At 43.5% G+C, this 26,778-nt stretch overlaps 1 protein-coding gene and 1 long non-coding RNA gene across 13 annotated transcripts in view; one reads left to right on the top strand and one right to left on the bottom strand.

The window, feature by feature from the left end:
- ANKRD26 (ankyrin repeat domain containing 26) overlaps positions 1 to 9,374 on the top strand; it is a 195,351-nt gene extending 185,977 nt beyond the window's left edge. For 9 of the 10 annotated variants that reach the window (XM_048836164.2, XM_048836169.2, XM_048836165.2 and 6 more), the window contains 2 exons: positions 7,140 to 7,185; positions 7,951 to 9,374. In XM_048836164.2, the coding sequence (XP_048692121.2) occupies positions 7,140 to 7,185; positions 7,951 to 8,099 (195 nt within the window). In that variant the 3' untranslated portion in view covers positions 8,100 to 9,374. Of the gene's footprint in view, positions 1 to 2,559; positions 2,618 to 7,139; positions 7,186 to 7,950 lie in introns of all 10 variants that reach the window. The other variant, XM_048836167.2, reaches the window with a different exon arrangement.
- LOC142070622 (uncharacterized) lies at positions 1,646 to 18,002 on the bottom strand. 3 transcript variants are annotated; one of them, XR_012666532.1, is made up of 5 exons: positions 17,638 to 18,002; positions 10,497 to 10,573; positions 5,903 to 8,066; positions 5,722 to 5,782; positions 1,646 to 5,125 (listed from the first exon to the last, which is right to left on the bottom strand). It is a non-coding gene; the product is annotated as an uncharacterized LOC142070622 (long non-coding RNA). The 3 variants fall into 3 exon arrangements; XR_012666534.1 differs by having other exon boundaries at positions 5,903 to 6,040; positions 17,638 to 17,987; XR_012666533.1 differs by lacking the exon at positions 17,638 to 18,002 and adding an exon at positions 17,435 to 17,586.
- Between the last annotated feature and the right edge of the window lie 8,776 nt (positions 18,003 to 26,778).

Raw genomic sequence — 26,778 nt, 5'->3', positions numbered from 1 at the left:
AGTGTTTTTCTTTGTATATGTCTACATTACCTCACAAAAATTGAAACTTAAGTAGATTTTGACATTGGTTTATGCAAGAAATAGCATTCAAGGACAAGAATGATAAAATGTTTTAAAAAGTGGTGCTATTTGAAAATCAGATATGAATTCTCTATCAGCTGTGCTGTTTTGAGCCAGCAGTGAGTGGCAATAGAAGATATTTTTTGTCAACATCCTTGGGTGATTTTTCAAAAGTGGAAAGAGACTTTGGGATGTGGTAAAATAGTTGGTTTCTTCTAACACTAAATAAGGAAAATTGGACTAATCTTACAGCTACCCTGTGTTTGTCTTCTTTTCTGTTGAGCTTCTTCCTACAATCCTCCCCAAATTCTGACCTTCCAAGATTCCTCCACAGATTTAAAGAAACGGTACACATTCTTACATGCCTCTCATACACACAGTTCCAAAAGTGGTTGCTCAGGTCACCAGTAAATTGGAGATGATGATTAAGACTCCTGTCATGGAGGTCACGGAAGTCAGAGATGCCGTGACCTCCATGACTTCTGCATCAGCCCCATGTGGCTAGGGATTGGGGTGTGGGGCAGTACTTACCTGGTGGAGGTTCTCTGGAAGGCCGACAGGAACTCCTCTCCCTCAGCTCCTAGCTTCATGTGCTGCCTCCACCCACAGCTCCCATTGGCCGTGGTTCCCAGCCAATGGGAGCTGCAGAACCGGGGCTTGGGGTGGAGTAGAGGCAGCATGTGGAGCTAGGAGCTGGAGGTCACCACTTCCCAGGAGCTGGGTAGGGAACCTGCCCTAGCCCTACCAAACCCCACCTCTGCCAAGCACCCGCGGCACCTGCCCCCTCAAGTACCTGTGGCGCCCCCCAGGCTGCGCCCCCTTGAGTACCTGCGGCACACACCCCAGCACCTGCATTGCCCCCATGGTCGCTTGTCCCCACAAGGTTTAGTTAGGACTATACAGTAAAATGAATTTTTGTTTAGTGCCCATGACCGCTCCATGATTTTACTAAAAATACCTCTGACTAAAATGTAGCCTTAACGATAATGCTCAATCAGCTATGTGTAAAGAGCTTTGAGATGTATGGATGAACAAGTGTTGTATGTACATACAAAGCATTATTAAACACATTTTTAAGATGGGGCAACTAAAGCACAACAGAGAGATTCAGTGACTTGGCAGGGAAGAAGAGTCTCCTAATGTGTTAGGCATTGATTCTTTAATGAAGATACCTAGGTTTCAGCCTTGAAATTGATACTTAATGTGTCAACTTTTTGGCACTTTTTACGAACATTCAGTGAAGGTAGGCTATGCTGTGCATGCATCCGTGACTATCTCAGCAATATACAGAATGGAAATATACTGCCAGATGCAACTGAATGAGACATTATTCTTCAGAAGCCATTATTAGTTTGCTCAGCGCTAGCCACTCCTTTAATAATTTGGTGACCTTGTCCAGCGCACTAAATAAAAAAAAATGTAAATGGTCTTTTCATTTACCTACACAAAAGAAAAGATAACAAGATAGTTACCTGTCACATCATCTAAAAACCGAAGCACTTAAAACCAAAGAAATTATTAATTAAGAACCTCATAAATCTGATGCTGGGTATAGAAGAAATATAAACTCATTATTCATATCAAGTATTTTTAAAAGCATATTTAATCAAATCACAGCCCCCTTAACACTGACCCAGAATAAATACTATATTCATCAGTAACCTCAAAATGTAAACACTGCATATAAAACCTTTTTGAAAAGGAAACAAAAAAATATGTACACATTGGTCGGCCTTAAATAGAAAATTACAGATAAATAACATACAGTTTTCATATTAAAAATACAACATTATTCTGAAGAAACAGCAACTATAAGTACTTGGGAAATCCACTGCAAACTGCATCTGTAGTAACTTAGATAACTTACAATGTTATGAAGGGAGGGAGGTTTAAACTCGCTAGCCCACCTCAACTCCTCCTAACTCTCTGGATCTCCAACAGCAGAGCTTCTGTGTAGCCAGGAGGAAGTGAGGAGTATGCGTTGCCCTCCCTTGTGCAGGGGCAGAGGGAGATCTGTGTATGGAGTGCTATACCTGCACACTGTTCACTAGGATAGGTTCTAGCCAATAGGCCCCAATCTTTCAGGGAGCTCTGATGACTTTAGGGGAGATCTGCCCACGTGGAGTTCTTTGCAGGATTGAGGCCTTAGTAAACATTAAACAAAGAGCTATGCATAAAACTAATAGATGAATATTTTAAAATATAGTTAATAAAAATAAACAGTGTACGTCGGAAAACAATAGTGATCTCTATTGCCAACTACACTAAGCATGAATCAGTATAGTTATAAAGCACATCTTTTAATCTGTGGAAGTAGGTGGAATCTCCTTTATCTCTAAATTTCAGTTCTGTTTCCAGTCTTTTTCCATCTGCACTCTCTTGTAGTATAGTATTCAAAAATCCTAAGTAATTTTATTTTCTTCATTTATTTATGGGTCATTTTTCAGTTCTGACTTCCAAGACCTATAAACTTATTGGCTTTTGTTCTTACTTCTTCAGCTCCTTGATCAAAAGTCTGTTTCTTCCTTCTCTTCTCTGCAACCAGATACATGGCAAGGTGTGTAGTCAGTATTGCTTAATACAATGTAGTTGTTTTTACTGGGCACGTTTGTCTGTTTGTATTGTTTAAATTTTAATTTCAATTAAGAACAGATTTTGTCTGGATTGTCATCACATTGCAATTTTAAAACTTAGTTTATACTTTTGTTATACTTTACAAAAGTGAATAGCATAATTATTTAAATTAGCAAGACAGTACTGCTGTGTTTTATGTATTTGTGTGTAACAGTGAAACATCTAAAATGATACTATTGAACAGTATTGAAGAATGGAATGTGCAGAATCATATTTATTGTATTTGAATCATGGCTGTCTTTAAACAGCAGGGGTTGGTGGATATATTTTTTTTATCTTTTAGGTAAAAAGTTGTTTTCCAACTTAGTCTTTCTTCTGTAAAATCCACTCTTGGCGTTCCTCATAAGGACTGCCTTATAGTTATCTAATCCACTGAATCCAGGAAAAGTCCATCAGTCATGCATTTACTGTGTATGGACTAGTGTCATGCTACTGTACTGTATATATTGTATATGATGACCCTTTCATTTCCTTTTTGCCTATCAGTCTAGACCTCAATACTTACTTTATCATTTAAGTTTGTATTTTTTATAGTTTAGTTTTTCATTTTTTCTTGATGTTAATAGTTTTCTCACTTCCTTTTCATCCTCCACTCCTCTTTCCTGGGGAAAAATAAGAAATTCCCAACCGAAGACAAAAAAAGCTGTCAACAAACCCTGGAGTTTCATAGGATCTTAAAAGCCAAAGGTTCTTTATTCTCCCTAAAGCTGATTAACAGAAACTCCCCAAGTAAAAATTTGTGCTAATCTTACCAACCATTATATCTTCCCAAAAAACATTGCAGATAAGAAGATGGACGCTACCCTTAGATAGGACTTGGAAATTTCATCAGTGATCCATAGAGTATGTCTACACTGCAGTTAGACACCCAAGGGTGGCCTGTGCCAGCTGACTCAGGCTCAAAAGGCTCAGGCTGAGGGGATGTTTAATTACGGTGTGGATCTTCAGGCTCAGGCTGCAGCCCAAGCTCTGAGACCCTCCCACTTGGCAGGTTTTTAATTGCTGTGTAGATAAACCCATAGACACTCATTCGCAAGCATATTCTTCACTAGACCCATGATGTCCTGGTGCAGTGAGTTGAAAAGCTTGGACCACCAGAAGCCCATGACAAGGTCGAGTCAACACTGAAGAAACTATCCCTAGCAACTACATTTCTGGCAGATGGATCCATGGACTCCATGAAGCTGGCAGCAAAAGGCTGTGCAAAACTATTCAAAGCAAATCCCTCTGCCTCAAAGGTCTCAGGTGGGAATCCTGTTTAGGTAGACACTGGGATAAGGTGGAAGTGAAAGTATTTATTCTCTACACCAGAAAAGATAAAATGACTACAGTCCTTATACAAAGGCTCCTTTCATTGCTACCCACAACACAGGCCACCAGATAAGGGACTTCTCTTATTCCAGGGTAAACAGTTAACCAGTAACCCACAGACAAGTCCTGATCAGGGAACAAGTTTAGCCCTTGTTTCCAATCCAAACAGTCAGTATGGATGCAACTGTGCCTGATTCCACCCAGAAATACTCCTGGAGGGCACTTAGACACATGGTTCCAGTCAACATTAGAGTACAATACTGATAATCTCTGGTGCTCCAGGCTCTTCTACATCTTTATCCATTCTACAGCCTTAAGACACAGCAAGCCATCCTGAAGTAAATCTCTCATCTCCCAGAGCTATGAGTAGTAGAGCCTCTCTCTCAAGAGCAAATGTTTTCAGGGTTCTAGTCCATATTCTTCATAATAAGGGAAAGATCAGGAAGAATCCAAGCCATCTTAGACCTCAAGAGGCTGAACAGGTCAACGAAGAATTAAATTCAGGATCAGATTTTAGCTTCCATTATTTTTTACAATCTCTCCAGCAGGCCTGACAGAAGCTTAGCTGCATATTCCACTCTGCTCCCATCACTAACAATTTCTTCAATTTTTTTGTTCCCTTCCTACAGAAGTAGTCACTAAAAATACAAAGTATTACTCCTTTTATCTGTCATCTGTCTCTACTCAGGTTCATAAAGGTACTGACACTGATAATAAATCATGTGAGTTTAGGGACTCATCTGTAATAATTCTTAAATGACATGCTCATTAGAGGATCATCCCCAGGAACCTCATCGGAAGTGACCCAGGTGACTCTCTCGATACTTCAGTCACACAGGTTCATGATAAAGTTAAAAAAGAGTTCCCTGATCTCGCTTGAGGACAGTCCACAATAGGAGCTGAGAAAGGCACAAGAGAATCAGAGTCTTCCTGACAGAGGAGAGGTGAATCAAAAATAATGCCCAAGATATATGTAGGTTGACTCCTGACCACCCTAGTATTCTTTGCTTCCTTTTCTGGAAGTGTGAAACACAACTCTTAGCCATCTCTTCTCAGCTTTTTCTTTCCATTTGGTCCCTCTTTGACAGATATGGATGAGAATAAGAGGGATGACTTCAGGCTTTGGGAGAAGAAAAAGAAGAGGTATAAATAGGATGAAATGGGTCAAGGGAAGGCCAAGGAGGATCCTGACTGATGATTCTATACCAGTAGAGCAGATACTCAGTAATCTGTGTACGCCATGCACCTGTTTGTGCAGGCTCCAGAAACAGATTGTGGATGTACTTTTTCAGACTGCATAACTTCTCCTTTCCCAGGGATCCTGGCTAGTCTCCTCCCATGGTGAGCTGTTTGACTCCCCACTTCTTGCTGTCTTCTGCTCCTTCAGCTTCTCCCCGTCAACCCTAATAGCCTTTTCCTTCCCAGGGCTTTGCTGCTGTTTTTCCTGGCCATACATAATTTGGAGCTTTGGGATTTAGGGGCTCCTTTTCTCCTGTTCCCTTCTTTACCCATTAAGGTACAGAATTTTCAGAATTTCCCCCACCTTGGCTTCCTGATGGTTCTTTCCATTGGCATGCTTCTTAATTTGATTCCAGTTATCCCGTAAATCCAACAGAAGGCACCCATGTGCACTCTAAACAGTTTGCCTTGCCACTCAGTACCAGTCAGACTCTGTGCTCTCTTTCTGTTCTTACGCTTTCCCCAATTGTGTCTTACCTTACTCCTTTACTGAAGCAGTTTCTTCATCCCAAAATGCCGAACTGGTGAGTAAATTAACCTTGTAAAGAAAAAAAGGATATTAACCAGTATTTAAATTCTTCGATTTGTTTCTCAGTATACTGAACAGGTAAAACTCATCATTTGTAAAAGTATTAATTACTGTTCATGAGGTACTCACCACTGTTATATCTGTGTGCTAGCTCCATATATTTAGAAATTATGCTTTCTTATATGCTGGCTGTTGTTGTGTCTTGTCTGTTTAGATTTTAAATTCTTCAGGTCATTGACTGTCTTAATGAAAAGTCTATTGTGGACACTACAGAAATACAAGTTATAAATAACAATAACTTACACAGTACCATGGGTATGAATAAACAAAATGCTTAGAAAGAGCTTGCAATCAGAACTGTAAAAGTGACAGTAACTAATTCCCTTGAGAGAGGAACACACCTTTCCGTTTCTCCTAGTCAATTTAAGCCACTTAATACAAAGGTGCAGAACTTGTTCTCTGATCCCATAACCATCATTTCACCATCCTTAGGAGAAGGATGACAAAAAGAGATGAGTGCTGCATCTTTCCACAAAGATAGAGAGAAGGTCCTCAGTGTGATCTGAGGGCCTTGCAGTAAACTGATATTGTACATTTTTATAGCAGCTAAATTAAATACTGATACTTTATTTTTATACACAATTTAAGGACTCAATCTTGCAAAACTTATTCATGCAACAGTAACTTCATTGGGTTGCAGGACTGGGCCTCATATTTTTAACAGGTCAAACTTAGAATTAGATACATATATCCACCGCTGAATTTAATTGTGGTTTTATTCACATATCTGAAGATAGAATTTAGCCCTCCATTATTAATTGATTGTGCTTGTTTGTATGTGTTTAACTACTAAATTATGAATCATTTATCATTAGTTAAATACATTAATAAGCCAACAACTAGTAAGGACGGTTTATTAAGCAGCATGTACATGAAGGGGAGTAAAAGCCAAGAGTCCAACACTCTTCTGAGCTATAGAGTAGTGAATTATAGTTTGTAAAAATACTTCACAGGGACAAAAGAGGCTAATTAGTAACTGTCTAGTCAGTTGAGATGGTCTAGTTTATTTGGTCCTGACTCACTGCAGGAGGCTGGACTTGATGACCTCTTGAGGTCCCTTCCAGCCCTACATTTCTATGATGTCTATGAAGGTATAGATTGTTTTACGATGCTGCTGATATTGTTCAACCATCAGAATATGAAGACTCAGCTAATCAAGATTTTCTCCAAAACAAAACTAAATCTCTGTTCAGGATTTCAGTTTCACTTTTAGTTACACTCTGTTTTTAAATATATAGCAATATTTTTGTGACACTAACTACCCTAAACTGTTTCTATGTAAAATATTGTTAATATTTAATTTCAGATGCAGCAGGAACTAGAAAAAAGTATCACTAAAGAACTTGACCAAGGTAATTTGTTAGAGCATGTTAACATTTTTTTTTCAAAAACTGTGTGTTACTAAATATAATTTATGATATAGTTATAATTCAAAAATAGTATTAAGCTATTATGTCATACACCATTGCTGTTTCTACTAATTTTCAAATTTGGTAAAAAAAAATTTGCAAGGACTGCCCACTTACCAAAGTGCTGTACAGAATATTATGTAATTCCCCCACAAAAAAAAGTCTTAATCTGACGTCAGTTTTGCAGGAATTCCCAAATACCATACACATAGGATTAACACAAATACAGTAAATCCTCTTTTAAGATTTTTCACAAACTTTAAAAATCACTTCTCCTCTCACACATATTTTAATCAGTATTATTGTATATAATTCATATTCTTCCAAATGTATCACTAGAATAAGCAATTGTCATTCCGTTGTCTTTATTGGAATTTGGTGTGCTTAGAGCATCTATGGATTTGACCTATGATTTTCAATAGCCCTTGAAATACTAACAGTTATTTACTGATTAGCAAAAAGGCTAATGTATTGCTTATATAATTAAAAAATCTGGTCCCTTCCATTGTGAATATCCCTTTTATGTAATTTTCATCGTGTTTCCATTGTATTGATTTAAAATGTATATCTGCTGTCTCTGGACCTGACACAATGTCCACCGCTGTCAGTGGAAAAAATTCAATGGGTTTATGACAAAGCCTACGGTAAAACTATCACACAACATAACACAGAACATATATGGTCATTTGTTTTTCTTGTTCTTTCTAGCCACAGCTGAACTTGAAAATGGGTCTGTAAGAGTCTCTCCTGTAGGATCTACTGATGGATCTTCAAAAAATCTAAATGTGGATCAGGATCCGGTTTCCAGGGCAACACAGCAGTATCTAGATGTATTAAAGAAAAATTATATGATTTGAACAAAACATTAAAGCAAGTTTGTGAAAATGACTTTGTTTACATAACATTTTAATGGTTTCCCATTAAATGGGGTCAGATGTGAAAAATCTTAATTACAATTTAAATATAAACTATAAAGGTATTTTATAAATATCAGGCACATTGCACTTCTCTCTGGAGAAACAGCACATAGTTATATAGTCTCCTTTTAAATTAAATATATAAGCCATACCTTGTTTTCATTTGTAACTAGCAAAGGAAATACAGAGCAGTGTTCTTGAGTTTGACAGAACTGCCAGAATGTTAGTTGTTACAATAGCTGTTCTGAGTCTTGTCCCATTCATTTTCTCTGATGTATTTTAACCAAAGCATTTCCTGAATTTTGTTTTGTTTTCTCTTTTACATGTATTTTATGTTTTTAAATGTTCTCTTAAGTAGCCCATTAGCCTGTTCAGATCTGATGCATCTGTTTTGTGCCCAGTTCTGTAGTCCTGACACAGGGAAAACTTCTGTTGATTCACTGTAAGATTTGCCTATATTAGGTTTGCAGAATTAGGCACTTGCCTAATTTGTTTTTGCTTTTATTCCATTGTGTTTGAGTTTAAAAAATACTACATATCTGTAATAGTGCCAAGAGATTTGTAGTGTGTGTTTTATATGGTAGAGGAACTTATCAATACAATGCACTGAATTTTTAATTGAATAATACAGCAACTTGGGGCATTCTGAGTTGTTAGTAGATCACTGCTATGTTATAAGTACAACTCTTCTGTAGATGAATAGAGTAAAACTATATATATTTTGTGTGTGCCTACCTCCAATTTTCTTGATATTTTCCAAAGTTGGTGCACGGAAAAGCTAAGTTTTGCATTATTACTAAAATCAGAAGACCCCTTGATCATAAATCTAGTAGACTGGACTTACAGCGAGTCTGTTTCAATGATCAAGACAGTTTTACTTATTCCAGCGATTCATCCATTGTTACTGAAGACCCATATTTCTGCCATTAAATATCTTTAAAGGTCACTAATGTTGTGGTTCAAGATGGTGAAATGGAGGAAGAAATCCCCACTAGAGAAAACATGAACAATGATTATACTGAGATGAGCAGGACATGAAAAATTTGTCCTGTACCCACTATTCCAAGAACTAAGCTAACTAGCCTGGGTGGAAAAAACCTGTGCCGCCATGTCTCTTAACAGTTTTAAAGGAATAAAACAGTTTTGTACAGTTGGTATATTGTCTTTACTTGTAAAATACTCCATATCAGCTGTTCAATAAATTTTTAAATGTAACATGTCTCACATTTTGTTTTACATTGCTTCTCTTCTTGACTATACTTGTGCGCATCATTCTCTGTGTTGGTTTCAGTGTCTGCTCTTTCTTTCCGTCCTTCTCCTACCATCCCTTTATTCCCTCTCCTGTCTTCTGCCCAACCCTCACAACTGATCTCATTCCTAATACTTCTGTCTCTCCTGTCTCCCCACAAAATGTCAGTCCCGTGCCTCTCTTTCCTACACACCCATATCCATGCTTATCCACATACTCCTTTCTCTCTGGTCTTCTCCTTCCTTCTGATTGAAGGAACAGCAGCTCAGTGGGCCAGAGAGAATGGTTCCTATTGAGTTCAATATCCCATATAAAACTTCCACTCACCCTGAGCAAGTTGCCTTTTAAAACCTCATACAGTTTAGGGGAGGTATTGCAGCAGATCCTTTGCTGGTGTCGTTCAGCACTGTCCTATTGACTTTAATGGAACTATACTGATTTACAGCAGCTGAGGATCCAGCTCATTATCTACCACCTCTAGATACCCCAGCCAAGACTCAAAAATGGGTGCCCCGAAAATTAGACTTCTAAATAAATGACCTGATTTTTTCCAAAGTATTCAGCACTCCCAGCAGCTCTCACTGAAATTACATCCCTTCCCCCAACAACACATCTTTAAGGGAAAGCACTAGGAACCCAACCTCAAACTACAACTCAAAAATCAAAATCATTTTTGGCTCTGGAGTCTTCCCTAAATGCCCCTAATATGAAACTGAGTATCCTAAATTGGTAATCTCTTAGCAATCAGCCATCAAACCCTTCAGCTAACCAGAGCCATTTGTATTCCATGACACAATGGGACAAAATTCCACAGCAGCAACTCCTAAATTCCACTGTAACATTAATTTCTTGTGTGTCAACATCAGTTGTTATGATCTGCACCGTCATGAAAACATACACCACTGTGACTTCTAGTAGAAAATAATCATTGGCATAAAACTTCATTATACTTTTCAACCATGATTAGTTTAGACTAGAGCATTTGTTCTGGTATGCTCTCTTGGTGGTTGGGCTTCAGCTCCCATGGCAACCCAGCTCACAACCTCCTTCTCCCGTATATGCTACTGAAGAGAGAAGCTTGTACTCACCAGATCCCCAGACCTCAGCTGCTACGCTAGGTCCACAGAATATTGTAATGAGCATGCACTGTAATCCAGTTAATTCCCTGTGATATGGAAAGATGCAGAGCAAGAGGTTGGTACAAACAAGGTACAGGGTAACAAAACAAAATGTCAGGTGTCTTGAGTGCAGCAACAGGTGATGCTAAAACAGAAACAGTTAATTTTGTGACATCTTGAGGAAACTGCCAAATTACCAGTTACAGAATTGCAGTCCGTGTGGCTGTGATTCAGATGAATGGGGCAAGTGACCCTTCTCAGAGCTATTAATCAGCCTCTCTTCAGACACAGGCAGATGACACTGCATCCATTTACACTTGATTAAGGGTTTTGAGGTTTTCTTTGCAACCACAAGGGCTACAAGGTGTTTTGCTTTTAAAATGAAAGCTAACATGCTGAAGTCCAACTCTGTGGCAAGGGGACGAATAGCACAATACACAGGATCCTTTAATATCTACTGGGATCCAAATCTCTTCCTGTTCCACACTGACCATCATTCTCCAGACATAGAATTAAATGCAAATGGAAATCCATTCATATTTTGCTCTTGTGTAAACAGAGAACATCATAGTATGGAAACCAACCTACTCCTATCTGCGTCAGGCTGCAGCGTAATGGGAATTGTGCCTATCTGGCTTTCAGCCCACAAAACCATGCCCTACCAGCAAACGGGGCTCAGAGTCTTAACAATGGGATAAGGGGGCCTCTCTCTTCAGGCTGGCCCCACACTAAAATGTAAGTAGTACTTCAGGCAGATTATGACCAGATCAAAGGCACATGAGGACTCCATTCCCCATAGGGTTGCACCATCATGGGATTATAGAGAGATAAGTGAGATATCTCTTCCCATGTTCAGAATTACTCGATTTACTGAATAAAGCCTCGAGTGGTACTAAATGACTCCTGCCGAACAGTCATGGTGCTAGACAAACCGAGGAGGAGACAGGCATCCTTCCAGGCTTCTGAGGCCATCTAGCAGGCTAGTCCCATACACAAGGTATTTGTACCAGCACCTCGCCTCAATTGAGTGGTGTCCAGGCCAGGATCAATAGTGTGCTATCTTCTTCTTGTAAACAGCCTATTCACAAAAAACGTGCCAGGAGAGGATGCCAGTGGCTTGAAAGGAATTTATTAAATGTTAATAAAATATCTTCCCCTTCAAGCATTACAGTGGTGCAGCAGCACCACTACAGTAAAGTTGCACCACAGCTTATGTTTAAAGCTTGACCTTCCTAGATCCTCTAAAATCAACATTCTTAGTCCGTGTCCTTTTGAAATTTGGTGTGCTTCAGGAAGGTGACAGGTAGAGTTAGTCACCCAAAGTTGGAGGCTTTTGGACTAAGGTGGTGGAGATATAAGCCCTGAAAAAATAAGTCATTTTTTTAAAGTTTCCAGGTGTTTGGGGTTTTTTGTTTGGTTGGTTTTTGACCATATCTAGAGATCAAATCATTGCTGTGATCCATTGGTCTCAATCTGTTGAGTTTCACCCAAGGTCATGCATGGCTCCCACTAAATCTGAATGGTGACTCCGATTGCTTTGAAATTTGCCTCATGGAGGTTCCCAGTAGCATTAGTGATCCAAAATTGGGGTCATCTGACCATGGGGTTCCCAAGAAAACACTGCATTTCTTTTTGCTGCATTTTAAAGCTAAAGGTACTAGTGACTGGATGAATCACAGACCTTATTGAGATTGATTACTGTGAGATCACCTTTCACTTAGCATAACTAAGGATAAGTTTGAAGTCGCTGAGTGGTTGATTGCTCCTTAGTGGATGAGGGGCAGGGCTGAGCTGCACTAAGCAGGAAAGACTTAGTATAAAAAGTCACTTACTAAGCAAACTCAAGAGTCACAGAGGAAGCTAACTGCAGTTTCAGAGAGAGTGTGAACAGCTGTCCTTCCAGCTTCAGCACTACATGTAATATCAAGATAGTCAGAGTGGCATTGTAGGTGCCTGGAGACAGATGAAGATGGGCAGGCTGTGGCCACCAGAGGGAAGAGGACCAGGGGGGATTCCACACAGGTAGAACTTTCAAATTGATACCAATTCATCAATATGGAAACTCTGGAAGATATCCCCTAAATCAAGCAGGTCCAAGGGAATGGAAAGATGCGTAGGACACGTGTGGATGGTAACTCAGTCTAACCTGCAAGAAAATCTAGCTTTCTCACAAAGAGTTTTTCAGCTTTCCAAGGAAGACAGACTATCCTTGTTGCAGATTCAATACTCTGAAGAATTGAAAGAACATTCTACAAGGGACAGACAGAAAACAGGACAGTACGCTGCCTTCCTGGAGCCAAGACACAAGAAGTCACAACAAGATTGGCTAGCCTTCTGAAGTAGACGGGCAGGGATCCATTGATGATGGTTCATATTGGTGCTAATGACACTGTGTTGTGAGATATTTCATAGAGAGTAGATGACTTCAGGGAACTTGGAAGCATGCTGAAGAAGAAAAATATCCAAGCGATCTTCTTTGAGATGGTTCCTGTCCCATGAGGGAAGGAAGGTAGAAGTCAGAAGATTTTGGAAGTGAACTGCAGGCTAGAGAAGTGGTATAGGGTGGAGAGGTTTGGTTTTGTGGAACAATGGTCCACCACCTACTGGGGCCATTTGGATGGCCTCCACCTTAATAGAAGGGAGACCAATCTTGGCAGGGACAGGCTGGCTACAGTAGTCAGGAGGGTGTTACACTAATAGCAAAAGGGCAGGGTAAAGAGAGGGAAGATAGGAGCAGTCGGCACAAAATCAAGATGTTGAGAACAAAATTAATCAAGAAACCAAAGGACATGAAGAGAAGAAATGTCTGAATTGCCTATACACCAATGCTAGGAGCCTGGGTAGTAAATGAGGAACTGAAATTGCTAATTTGAGCATAAATTTGATCTAGTTGGTATTACTGAATCTTGTGCGAAGATTCACATGACTGGACTGTTAAAATCAATGGTTACAACTTATTTAGGAAGGATCAAATGGGCGGAAGGGGAATGGCATTCACTGTCAAAAAATGGCATTATGCGTTTCCAAGTCACTAATAACTTAGAGGAAAATCATCTTGAATGCTTATGGATCAATGCCCTATCAAATAAGCACAAGCTGAGCTATTAGTGTTTAGACTGATGTCACCCAATCACACTAGGGAACAGAATGACCACCTCCTTATGCACCACCTCCCTATCTATAATGTGTAGGAAAAAAATCTGTGTGACTTGGGGGGATTTCAGTTTGAGTAACATATGCTGGAGGTCTCATTCTGCCTGTCCTAAAACATTCTAACTTATTGGAATTGTTAAACATCATATAAGACAATTTCATAACTCAAAAAGTGTTGCTGCCAACACAGGGGAATTCTTTATTAGACTTTGTCCTAAAAGATAAAAACGAACTGATCACAGAACTAAAAGATAATAGTAGCTTAAATGTGACTTGATCACATTTATAATGTACAAAGAGAATAAAGTCCATACCAGTGTAGATATATACTTGGGGCTTTAATAGGGCCAACTTCATAAAGCTGAAAACAATTCTGAGCTAAATCAGCTGTAAGAAAGAATTTAATCAGAAAAAATATGATATATGGTGTATAGGAATGATTTAAGAACATCTTACTAGAAGCCCCAAAAGCCACAATCAAAGAAGAAGGCCACAATGGTTAAAAAACTGACTTTGTTGAGGGGGAAAGTGAAGGCAGCCATAAAAAGTAAAAAAAAAATATAACACATGGAAGAAAGGGGAAATTGATAGTGATTACTATAAAGCAAAAGTTAGGAATAGTAGAAGGGAAGCCAAGAGACAGAAGGAGAAATTTATGGCCAGCGGAATTAAGGAAAGTAAAGAGTTTTTTTAAAATATATTATGAACAAAAGCAATCTTGAACATGGTATTATCCATTACTAGATGGAAATAGGAGAACTATCAATAATAATGCAGAAAAGACAGAAGTGTTCAATAAATATTTTTGTTCTGTATTTGGGGAAAGAATACATGATATCTCATCAGCTGGTGTGAACACCCTTTCTATTCCATTTTTAAATCAGTAGGTCCACATAACTTACATCCAAGAGTTTTAAAAGAGCTGGCTGAGGAGCTCTCTGGACTGTTACAATTGATTTTCAATAAATTGTGGAGCACTGAGGAAGTTCCAGAAGACTGGAGAAAGCTAATGTTGTGCCAATTTTTAAAAAGGGTAAATGGCCTGTATCAGCCTGACATCAATCCCAGCCAAGATAATGGAGCAGCTGATAAGAGTCTCAATTAATAAAGAATTAAATTAAATGCAAATTAATATGGGTTTATGGAAAATAGATCCTGTCAAACTAACTTGATTTTTTTTTTTTTTTTTTTTGGTGGTGAGTGTACAAGTTTCGTTGATAAAGGTAACAGTACTGATGTAATATATTTAGATTTCTGTAAGACGTTTGCCACGGTATCAGAAGATATTTTGATTAAAAAAACTAGAATATACAATTTAGATGGCAACCACTAAATGAATAAAAACTGGCTAACAGAGGTCTCAAAATGTAACTGTAAATGGGGAACTGTCATCAAGCAGGTGTGTTCCCAATGGGGTCCTCCATGGATTGATTCTTGGGGCCCTACACAATTTAACATGTATCAGTGACCTGGAAGAAAACATATAATAAGCACTGATAAAGTTGCAGATGATACAAAAATTGGGAGAGTAGTAAACAATGAAGAGAACAAGTCACTGATTCAGAGCAATCTGGATTACTTAGTAAACTGGATGTAAGCAATATGCATTTTAACAAAAAAGGTCCCCCATTCTATAAGTTTGGCCTACTGTATCCTGGGAATCAATGACTGAAAAGGTTTTGGGGGTCATGCTGGATAATCAGCTGAACATGAGCTCCCAGTGTGGTGATGTGACCAAAATAGCTAATGCGACCCTGGGACGCATAAATAGGGGAACTTGAGTAGGAGTAGAGAAGTTATTTCACCTCTGTACTTAGCACTGGTGCGATCACTGTATCCTGTTCTGGTGCCACAACTCAAGAAGGAGTTTGATAAATTGGAGAGGGTTCAGAGAAGAGCCACAAGAATGATTAAAGGATTAGAAAACATGTTATAGTGATAGATTCCCGGAGCTCAATCTATTTAGCGTAACAGATAGAAGGTTAAGGAGTGACTTGATTGCAGTCTTTACGTATATGGGGAACAAATATTTAATATGGGCTCTTCGATCTAGCAGAGAAAGGTATAACACAAATAATGGCTGAAAGTTGAAGCAAGACAAATTCAGATTGGAAATAAGATGTAATGAGGGTAATTAACTATAGCAACAGTTTTCCAACACTCATGATTGATTCTTCAGCACTGATGATTTTCCATCACGATTGGATTTCTTTTCTAAGATATAGTCTAGGAATCATTTGGGGAAAGTTCTCTGGCCTGTGTTATACAGTAGTTCAGACTAGATGGTCACAATGGTCCCTTCTGGCCTTGGACTCTATGAAGTTAATCACAAGCAGCCCTCACCTAAGACAAAAGGAGTTTTGGAGTGAGTGGGTGGAGGTTGCAGCGATTTGTGGGTAAGGTTGCCAACTTCCTAGTTGCACAAAACCAAACACCCTAGCCCCACCCCTGCCCAGAGGCCCCCTCCTGCCCAGAGGCCCTGCCCCCCATTCACTACATTCCCCCTCCATCGGTGGCTTGCTCTCCCCCACCCTCACTCACTTTCGCTGAGCAGGGGCAGGGGGTTGGGTTGCAGGAGTGGGTGAGGGATCTGGCTGGGGGTGCAGGCTCGGGGTGGGGGCTGGGGATGAAGGGTTTAGGGTGCAGGAGGGGGCTCCACACTGGGGGACGGGGCGGAGGGATTTGGAGTGCGGGACAGGGCTGCAGGTTGAGCCAGGGGGTTGGGGTGCAGGAGAGGATGGGGGGTTCAGCGTGTGGGAGGGAGCTCTGGGCTGGGGCAAAGGGTTGGGGTGCAGGGGGGATGAGGGCTCTGAGCTGGGGGTGTGGGCTCTGAGCTATGGCCGGGGATGAGGGGTTTGTAGTGCAGGAAGGTGCTCCAGCCTTGGAGGCAGAGCTCAGAGCTGGGGCAGAGGGTTGGGGCACGGCTTATCTTGGGCAGCTCCCGGTCAGTGGCGCAGCAGGGCGGAGTGTTAAGGCAGGCTGCCTGCCTGTCCTGGCACTGTGCTACACATGCCCTGGAATCAGCCAGCAGGTCTGGGTCCTAGGCGGGGGGGGGCACGAGGCTCCACATGCTGCTTTTGCCCACACGCACTGCCCCCCTCCCCAGCTCTCATTGGCCAGTTCCCAGCCAATGGGAGTGCAGAGCCAGTGCTCGGGGTGGGGCCAGCGCATGGAGCCCTATGCCGCCTCCCCCCACCCTCGCCCCCAGGAGCCAGACCTGCTGGCCGCTTCTGGAGCGCAGCGCGGTGCCAGCCAGGACCGGTAGGAACTAGCCTGCCTTAGCATCGCAGCATCGCCAACGGGGCTTTTAACAGCCCCGTCAGACGCGCTGATCAGAGCCGCCAGGGTCCCTTTTCGACCAGGTGTTCCAGTCGAAAACCGGACACCTGGGCACCCTATTTGTGGGTCATGGGTGGCAATTTTATTTACGGGGAATGTAATCCAAGTCTTCGTGCGGGGGAGGGGGATTAGATGTGACTGCTTCCTGGAGAGGGGGGCATTATGAGGTAGAGGACTGGGGGAACAGGAGCTTGGGGTTGTAGCAACAGGCAGGGGGTTATGGGGAGAAGGATACATGGGGATGGGTGATAGGGAGAGATGATGGGGGTTTCAAGTGAGGGACATGCCAGCTTTGCCAGTGCACCCCAACATACCCCGCATCCTCTAGCTCTGCTGGTGCACCCCAACCCCCCCCGCACCCCAAATCCATCTGCGCCCACGGCTCGCCCACTGCACCCACCCGCCCCGCCCCTTACGCTGTGAGCTCGACCCCTCTGAGTCCCCTGAAAGCCGCGCGCTCAGTCCGGTTCCTCTGAGGGCGCAGGGCCAGGGTCAGCGGTGGCTCTGACCGGGGCCCACGGGTGTAGCTGCACCCACCCCCATCACGGGCGGACACAAAAGCAGCCCTCGCCACCACCGCCCCGCCCCTGACCCCGATTCTCTTGCGCTCCCGCCTTGCCTGTGCAAAGTCCCGGCGCTGGTCACTCCGCCTAGCAACAGCTTTCTCCGGCCAATCAAAAATCCAGACTGGCATCACGGCAGCCAATCGAAAACAAAATCACATTTCTCTGGCCAATCATAAAGCTCCAAGGTCAACCTCCGCTGCCGAACACAGCACCAAGGGAAGAGTGGTTTCTCTACCCGGCAACACGGCGTGACGCACGGCCAATCAGAACATCAGGCAGGCAGAGCCCGCCCTCCTGCTATCCTGCCCAGCACTAGTGGCTAAGGCGCCGTAAAATCGGAACAGAGTTAACCAATCAGGAAGGAAAATAGGGTGATTGACAGTTCACCCCTTGGAGAGCTCGCGCTGTTGCTGGTTTGAGGTCTTTTCCCTGGCTCCTGGATCCAGGCTAGCCCCACGGAGAGCTGCAGTGAATGCGAGGGCCCCTGAACCTGTCACGGAGCAGGTCACATTCAAATATGCAAGTCCTTTCACGTCATTGTTGCAGTATTTTCTGAAATTAATGCTGTGTTTTCTTCCTTTAATAAAAGGGTTTTTTGGTTATACACAGGACTTGCGCATGGTGAAGTATTGCCTCTTCGCGGCGGCCAGGGGTGGTGTTCAGTTTTCCCAGTTTACCAGGCTCAAGACAGTTCTATTTTGCACTTTTAAGAGGACCCCCCACACACACCCCCTCCCAAATCAAGGGTGGGCAAACTTTTTGGCTTGAGCGCCACATCTCAGTTTGGATATTGTATGGAGGGCCGGCTGGGGCAGGGGATTGGGGCACACACGGGGGATAAAGGCTCCGGCTGTGGTTGCAGACTCTGGGGTGGGGCTGAGGGGTTTGGGGTGCAGAAGGGTGCTCTGGGCTGGGATCAAAGGGTTTGGAGGGCGATCAGGGCTGGGGAAGGGGGTTAGGGCCTGGTGGGGCTCGAGGGTGCAGGATCCAGATGGTGCTTACCTGAAGCGGCTCCTGGAAACAGCGGCCCGTCCCCCATCCGGAGGCAGGGCCACACCGCACTGTGCACTGCCCCATCCGCAGGCACCGTCCGCGCAGCTCCCATTGGTCACGGTTCCTGGCCAATGAGAGCTACAGAGCCAGTGCTTGGGGCGGGGGCAGTGTGCGGAGCCCCCTGGCTGCTCCTGCTTCCAGGAGCTGCACGGAGCTGTTGCATGCGCGATGAGGAGCAAGGCACGCCCCCCAACCCTGCTCCCCAGCCAAAGCACCAGAGCAGGGAAAGCTCCCAACCCCACTTCTCGGTGGGAGCTCGAGGACTGGATTAAAAGGTCCGACGGTCCAGATGCAGCCCGCGGGCCGTAGTTTGACCACCCCTGTCCTATATATTGAACCCAGCCCTCGTTGCTGCCTTCAGCACATGGCAGAAGGGTTACATAGCTAACTTCACCCCTCTCCTTGTTTCCCAATATATCTTAGATCTGTGTGATACAAGTACAGAATTGGAGGAAAAGATTGTCCAAGTTATTTCTGGCATAATAAACTTCTCTGACATTTCAAAAATTCTGCAAGCTTCCAGTGGCCATGTGGCCTCCCTGGGCCCCTGCTGGGCTCCCCCCATCAAAATCTGAAATGGCGCTCCTGCCCAAACCTGCGGCATTTGGGTGGATGGGAGGGACAGTGCATGCATTGAATTGGGAGGATACATCAGCCTATGGCAGAGACCAAAAATTGGGGTTATTTGAGCTGAGGGGGGTGCAAAAATATAAGCCCCCAAAATAGGCGTTTTTTCAAAGAGTTTTTGGTATTTTGTTTTATTTTTACACAGATCTAGAGATCAAACTATTGCTGTGATGTGGGTCAAAATGGTCTCACTCTGACAAGTTTTATCACAGATAGGGCATGATACCCACTAAATCTTTGGGGGATGCAAATTGAGAATGATATTTAAGAATGTGTTCTCGTTTCTTTGCATGTGTAGTCTGGAAGGATTACTGTGCACATGCCCCAGTAAAGAAAAAAAAACATGAGCAATTGTCTATGCAGCCAGATAATGTTTGCCTGGGTAGTTTGAGGAAATGAGCCAAGAACATTGCCCCGGTGAACACCACATCACTGAAGTTTTTCGTTTCAATCTTTGTGTAGCACTTGTCCCAGTACAGATCCTTGAGGGACCCTGCTAGTTACCTCTCTCAAGTGTGAAAAACTGATTGTTTATTCCTACCCTTTATTTCCTATCTTTTAACCAGTTACTGATTCATGAGTGGACCTACCCTCCTATCCCATCAATGATTTTTCTGAAAGTCCAAGTACACTATATCCACTGGATCACCTTTGTCCACATGTTTGTTGATACCCTCAAAGAAATCTAACAGATGGCTGCAGCATGATTTCATATCCCCTGGAAGGCACAAAGTACCGGTGTTCATTACACTTGGCGGTGGGTGATAGCAAGGCCAGGGTCTGCCACAGGGTCTTAGTCATGTCGGTAATTGTCTTTATAAATGGTAGGGTGATATGGGAAGGGCCAGAGGGGGCCAGGATGTTAACCATAGAGTCTGCGTCATCTACCATTAAGGCTGGGTCACCTTAATGCCCAGACCCTGGGCGACCCAGCACAGCAATTGCTGCAAACCCTAGAGTTTTCCAGAGCTCGGGCTACAGAAGTGCCCACTAGCACCTCATCTGGTGAAGAGGCAGAGGCCACCAAAGGAGGTGGTTGCTCTCTACCATCCCCACCCGAAGGATCTTTTGACCCCAGGAGGCTGTGGTTGGTTGGCCTGGTCCCAGTGCCGTGAAGGATGCGGGTATTGGTGCCGATGTCAGGTCCCACACCAGTGCCAGTCTAGACGCCTGGTGTAGCATCTGCACCAGGGTCTTCATCGACGGCATCGCAGCCAGCATCGATGATGATGTTGGTGTAAATGCTGGTGCCGGTGCAGTCGTCGGTGCCGAAGGTGCAGCCAGCACCGTAGCACCAGTCTGAGCCACTGACGCCTCCAGTGCCAAAGATGTTGTCGAGGGCAGCGGCGGCACTGGAGATAATGGCTCATAACCGCTGGTTGTGGTGGAACAAATGTTGCTCCCGAGCAGGATCCTTGGCTCTGACCCTGGCCTTGATGGAAAGCCCACAGAGTCCAAAAGGGCCACTGAGCTGGGTTCTGCCATTGTGAGGGCCACTGCATCGGGCGGGACCCCCTATGGTGTCTTGAGCTGGACCTTCTGCTTCTGCTATAGTCAGAGCGGTACGAGTCTGACGCCGACTCTGATGTTTCACAATAGGAGGACCAGGGCAGCACTGCACCTCTCGACGTAGAGCGTCAGGAGCCCGGGGACCGACTGCGCTCCCTGGATGGAGGTGCTGGAATCAGGGGGTGCTGAGGTGACGGGGATTGGCATGACATCATCGCCGGCTTTCCCTTTGACTGAATGGGGTGCCAGGATGGAGCCTGCAGTGCCGGCGAATCCTCTTGCCTCGAGGGTGAGAATGGCACCGTGAATCTCAGCAGGTCCTGCGCCACCTCAAAAGTCTCCTGGGTGGATGGGAGCAGCAGGTGCTCCAAGGGGTTCAGCGAGTGTGATGGGCCCAGACTCGACTGCCTCACTTGGGCAGGAGTCGACATATCCCCAGTCTGAGCCTCGGAATTGTGGCCCGACTGAGGTGCCACTGATGGCTAGTCCCTGGATCTTGCTAAGGGGGATCAGCCTCTTTCCCATCCTCTTCTTCTGTGCCGGTGATTGGGACCGATGCCAAAGGCTGGAATGCCCCCAAGAGGCTCCATGCCAGTGCCAAGCCTCCTTGGCAGTGTCTTTCTTCGACGCCAGATCTCTTGAAGACGGCGCTGGAGCACTCTGCACTGAAGAAGACATACTGGAAGCAGGATCCCCAGCACCTGGGTCCAACCGAGGTCGGAGAGCTGCCTCCATGAGGAGGATTTTAAGCCGCTGCTCCCTCTCTTAGAGTTCTAGGTCAGACTTCCCAACAGATCTTGCAGTGGTCTTTTTCCCTTGCCCAGACACCGTAAACAGGAGGTGTGGGGGTCACTTTTAGGCATGTGCTTCACGCAGTCTGAGCAAGTCTTGAAGCCCAGGGATCGCGGAGTGCCCCACTGACAGATAACGGGGCAGGGGGGTGGGGAGGAGAAAAACAAGGGGAAGGAACCCTGTGTAACTTACAAGTGAATTTATGCTATACTAACCAACTAGAACTAACTATCTACAGTGAAAACCGAAAGTACTGCTAAGCCGCTTGCCGAAGCAAGAGCAAGGGGAAGTTCCAGCAACCGTCTTTGGCAGTAAGAAGGAACTGAGGAGGTGGTGGGTCAGCAGGACCCTTTATTGGGCACCATGAAAGCGTGACTCATGGGGGGGCCCAGGCTGACCCCACAGATGCTGGTAGGGGAAAAATCTTCCTGCTACTGTGCACGTGCACACGCGCACACTTGATTGGAATTGACATGAACAAGCCCTCGAAGAAGAACTGGCCCGAGCAATGTTCCATAGGTAGGCACATTCGAGTCTCCATTTGAGTATCAGGTGCCAAGATTAATCAGAATAACAAGATTACACAGGCTTGTATCTGGTCTTTCTAGTTGCCAGTACCTCTGAAATGCAGCTTTTGGAATTAGCTCCCCTAGTTCTACAAGAACTACACTGTTGTTGTCATGAGGAAAAGGTTACTCTTATAGCTCCAGAAATCTTTCTGATCAAGATAAGTTCCTCTTTCCACAATACCTGGGAAACAGGTCTCCGGTTGTTTTGTTCTAAACCTTGGAAGGTTGTGTCATAAATAGGTGTTCCTAGTGCTTTAAAATATATCTGAAGCACATGGAGTACATGCACCAGTTGTGTCTTGTTCATCTAATGCTATCCAAAATGTCAAGGTAATATAACGCATCAAAGTTGCTCCAGGCAAAACACAAAAATTCTGCACTAAGTGGCATGCTAGGCATCACAGAAGTCTTTAGAGGCGCTGCAGGGAAAGTGTATGAGCCTCATCTGAGGAAGATTTGCAAAGTGAGTTTCCATTTCTCCACAGGAAGCTGCTACTGGGTTGGTTCCCACATAATTCCTTAGATTACAGAGCTCTGGCTCTTTATGGAGGGAAACTTCCATTCTTGCCTATTATTCAACTATAATAATAATTAAAGCATCCTTTTCCCCTCCCCTACTTTTTGAATTCACTGCTTGCTGCTTCCCATTAGTGATGAATGAGGAGAGATGCTGTGCAAGAGAATGCCAAATTTCTTACCTGATAATTTTCTTTCCATTAGCAGCTTCTCTCCTCATTCAGCCCACCCTGGTAGTCTGGTAAATGACTAAAGGGAGAGTTAGGTATTTATAATTGTTTTAAGGTTAATTTAACACATTGTATCAGGTTGTCTTAATGCTAATAATCGGTTGCTGTAGTATTTCTACAGCTGTCGAAGTACTCCTCCAGTGGCCTGTATGGAAGGGTGGGGCTTAGTCCCGGAGCCTCCAAAAACAACACTGGACTGCCTCTGAATTCTGGAGGGATGGGGGTTTTAACCCATTAGAAATGAACAAGAAGAGAAACTGCTAAAAGAAAATTATCAGGTAAGAAATGTCTCATTCTTTGCCTAGCCTGCCCTTTTGAAATCCAGGCACACATATGGATGGTAGCCATGTATCCATGCATACCACACTGTTCCACCCTCCCCCAGGAGGCCTTTCCTGGGGCCTAGCATCAGCCCTCAGGAAGACTTGGAGCGTGAATGGGCAGCGAAAAGGGGTGGTGAGGGGCATGTACCTTATGCCTCCTTTGGCCCTGCAGAGATTTCCCCAGAGAAAATAATTCAGGTTATGGAACCTCCCACTCAACAATCTGGGGACAACCTCAGGCAGCAGGGATCCCTGGTAATGGAACTCTAACAGCAGGTGTGTTACCTGGTGGCAGGCGCCAGAGCTGTTGTGGAAGCACAGAGCTTCTCCACAGATGGCCTCCAATAGAACCTTGGGTACTCTCAGGTTTGAGCCAGGTACCCTGGCCTATTCTGGTAGGAGGGCAACCCCACCTCCCTCATGGGATCTCTGTAAATGGCTGCTCACAGAGATTTCATCCTAATAAGCCATCTCCTTCTGGTTTTAGGTAATTGTATGCAGAGGCTAATTAGCTCTTAAGTATTTTGCGATTCTTTTATTTGAAACACATCATTTTATTTGAACACATCATTGTATTGTGAAAATCCCTTGTGTGACTTGGCGTAGAAGCTGTTGTTGGGATTTTGTGCTAATGAGTTGTATAAATTTTTGCTGATGTTATATAGTTAGTGTCAGAAACACCTCTTAATTTCCTTGCTAAGATGTGTCACAAAGGCAGCTTGCTAAGTATTCTTTTAGAATCAACTTCTAGATTTTTAAACTGCATCATGGCAAATTCCTTTTTCAAAAATAGGTTGTACTCTCATAGGCTATAGCTATACAAATAAAATACCAGGAAAACTTTCACAAACTGTATCTGATCATGTCCATTAGTTTTTACCAGGAGCAAACATTTTAAAAAAGCTCATCCAGCTTTTTGCTTTATTCAAGATGTAGTGCATTTTGTCCAAAGAACAAGCATGCTTTCTCTTTGTTATTCATTGGCAGAACTGTTGCTTGAGGGACACTTAAAGCTCATTCAAGTAGGGCTGCTGTAGAGACAGTAGTCAGACAACTCAATCCTGACTCTTGAGATTTGCAGGCAGCCACTTATAATTCATTACAAGGCTTTACAACTATGACTGCTTCCACACTACTTTGCGCAAAGACTATAAATCTGGCCTACTTGTGGATCCTCCCCTTAGGCTGGGGGAGGTCCTTTAGTAGTGGGTGGGCAGAAGCCCGCTCACCTGCTGGATACCAACAAGACCAATGCCCAGCTGACCATCCCCTTCTTCTCTTTAGCCTCCCTATCTGCCTCAACTATTGCCATATTTGTCACACTACATATATATATATATATATATATAAATTGCCTGTTGTAAAAAGTTATATTTGCTTAAAAACACAATGCCATTGCTTTTTTATTACCTGTTGGCAGAAGGAGCTGAAGTTTCCAAACACTGGCTGCTGGAGCAGAGGTGTTGAGAGTCAGCATGAGCACCAGCCATAGCATTAGGGACTGCTGTTTACTGCTGCCATAGGGATAACAAAACTATTCAATCCATTGCCTCCAGAAGTTCATCTTTTTCCCATGCACAAGTGAAAAATCAAGGGTGGATGCTTTGGGATCACTGCCTTTAAGAAGTAGCATTTTATAGCCCCAGATGCACTAAAAAAAATTGTTCCACTCCAAGGTTAAGCAGCACAACAAAGTGTGTCTATTACTGCTGAAACTGTTCAGTGTGTCCACGTTGTTGGTGTGCCCTGCACACTCTACAGCCATCACTGTATGTGTGCATAGAGGCACCTATTCTATAATTCTAGACACAGCTCTCTGGAACAGGCACAGAGCATCAGAGGAGGTTCTTTCTTGTCAATATGTTATCTAGGCAGATATATCATCAATGAATGTGTCTACATTAACCGCCTCTTCCAGATGTGTATATTTTGTCCGTAATTATGTATTCATTTACAAGGAACATTGTAAAGGTTGCTGCTGCACAATATTGTATCCTGCTCCTCTGATCCTTCTGGAACAAGAGATTTTGAAATGCATAAGGCAAAGTCAAACCTTTGGAAACTCAGTTACAGTCTCAGCACGTCTCTCTTAAAAGAGTGTTAGGCACTATGAAAACAAAGGTTAGAGCATGAGGAAATGCAGAGTTAAGGGAATATTTCTCACACAAGACAACCACACAACCATAACTCTGCCCTTGTATGGCTACCAGGTTGACCTTATAACATCACAGTACTTTTCTTTCCCTAACGTAAGTTATAATTTCCCCTACGCCCAGCACCACTCCAAATACAGAGAAGGGAACCAAGGCATTCCTAAACTTTAGGTCTGATGGAGAACCAAGATCAGAGGAAAGCTTAGCACTGACACAAAGGCACTTAACTGGAAACTTCCAGAGCAATGGGACAGACTTGGCATGGAAGAACCTGCACTGATAGCACCAGCCAGTTTTTGGCCAGAAAAGGCACTGAATTCCCCAGTACCTCACACACCCTGAGATAAAGGTTCAAATGACAGAACCAGCCTCTTTGGCACTGGAGATCTGGAAGTGAAACTAGACTTAGTGTTCTGACTCAAAACCCAATAATGGTGCTGGGCACATTAGGGACTTCTAAAGTTTTGTTTGCCTGAGGATTGGGGCCTGACTAGTGGATGGATCCAAAGAGCTGGCTTGTATGGCTTCTGTCATGAGGAAGGCCAGGAGTTAAATGTGCCTATCCTTTCAAGTCCAAGGCATGAAGACACAGCATGCCAAACAACAATCTGAGTGATGGCCTTCCCCATTGCACAGGAGACAAGGAGTACCAATGATACCACATGGACTTTTTTCAGGTCTTTGGATGGAGCTCAGATTGTGAAGGATGGGAAGATGCCTGTAATATTTTATGAATGATATTTCCATCTATTTGTGATTGTGTTGTTTGCTCTATGATTGTCAAATTCAACGATTAATTCATGCAGGATTTACTTACATGTTCACAGGAAAGGGAAAACAATAGCTTCAAATTGCCCCATTTACCAACACTTAAAAGGACAATGCAGGTGTCATCCCCCTAGAAATTTCTCTCTGACCATGCTGAGATCAATTGTATGGCTGGGGACCTGGGGTGGGGGAAGGGTTTCAGCTTGTACCCAAGAGAGGTGATGCCTTCAGGCAGGAAACTGGAACAAACAACTTTGGGACTGAGAAACTGAGAGCTCTTGAAGCACAGAGGAGAGAGAGGGTCAGTGAGGAAGCAAACTAAACCCCAGTCCCCAGAGGTGGGGGTACTCAAGTGAAGGTAGGTCAACCTAAGCTTTGGGTAAGACCGACATACACTTAGATATTATGTTACATTAAAACTTTTTATCTTGCTATGCTCTGGTCCTACTATTATGATTAAACAATACTTTGCAGAAAAGGAAGAGGTGTTTAATAAATATTTCTGTTCTATATTTGAGGAAAAAACAGATTATGTCTCACCATATGGTGATAACACTCTTTCCAGTCCACTAGTATATCTGGAGGATGTTAAACAGAAGCTTCTAAAATCAGACATTTTAAAATCAGCAGGTCCAGACATCTTGCCTCCCAGAA

This window comes from Caretta caretta, chromosome 1 (genome assembly GCF_965140235.1).
Source record: "Caretta caretta isolate rCarCar2 chromosome 1, rCarCar1.hap1, whole genome shotgun sequence".
NCBI classification, from domain to species: Eukaryota; Metazoa; Chordata; order Testudines; family Cheloniidae; genus Caretta; species Caretta caretta.
The sequence above is the reverse complement of the archived record's forward strand: the minus strand, read 5'-3'. Positions and strand labels throughout refer to the sequence as shown.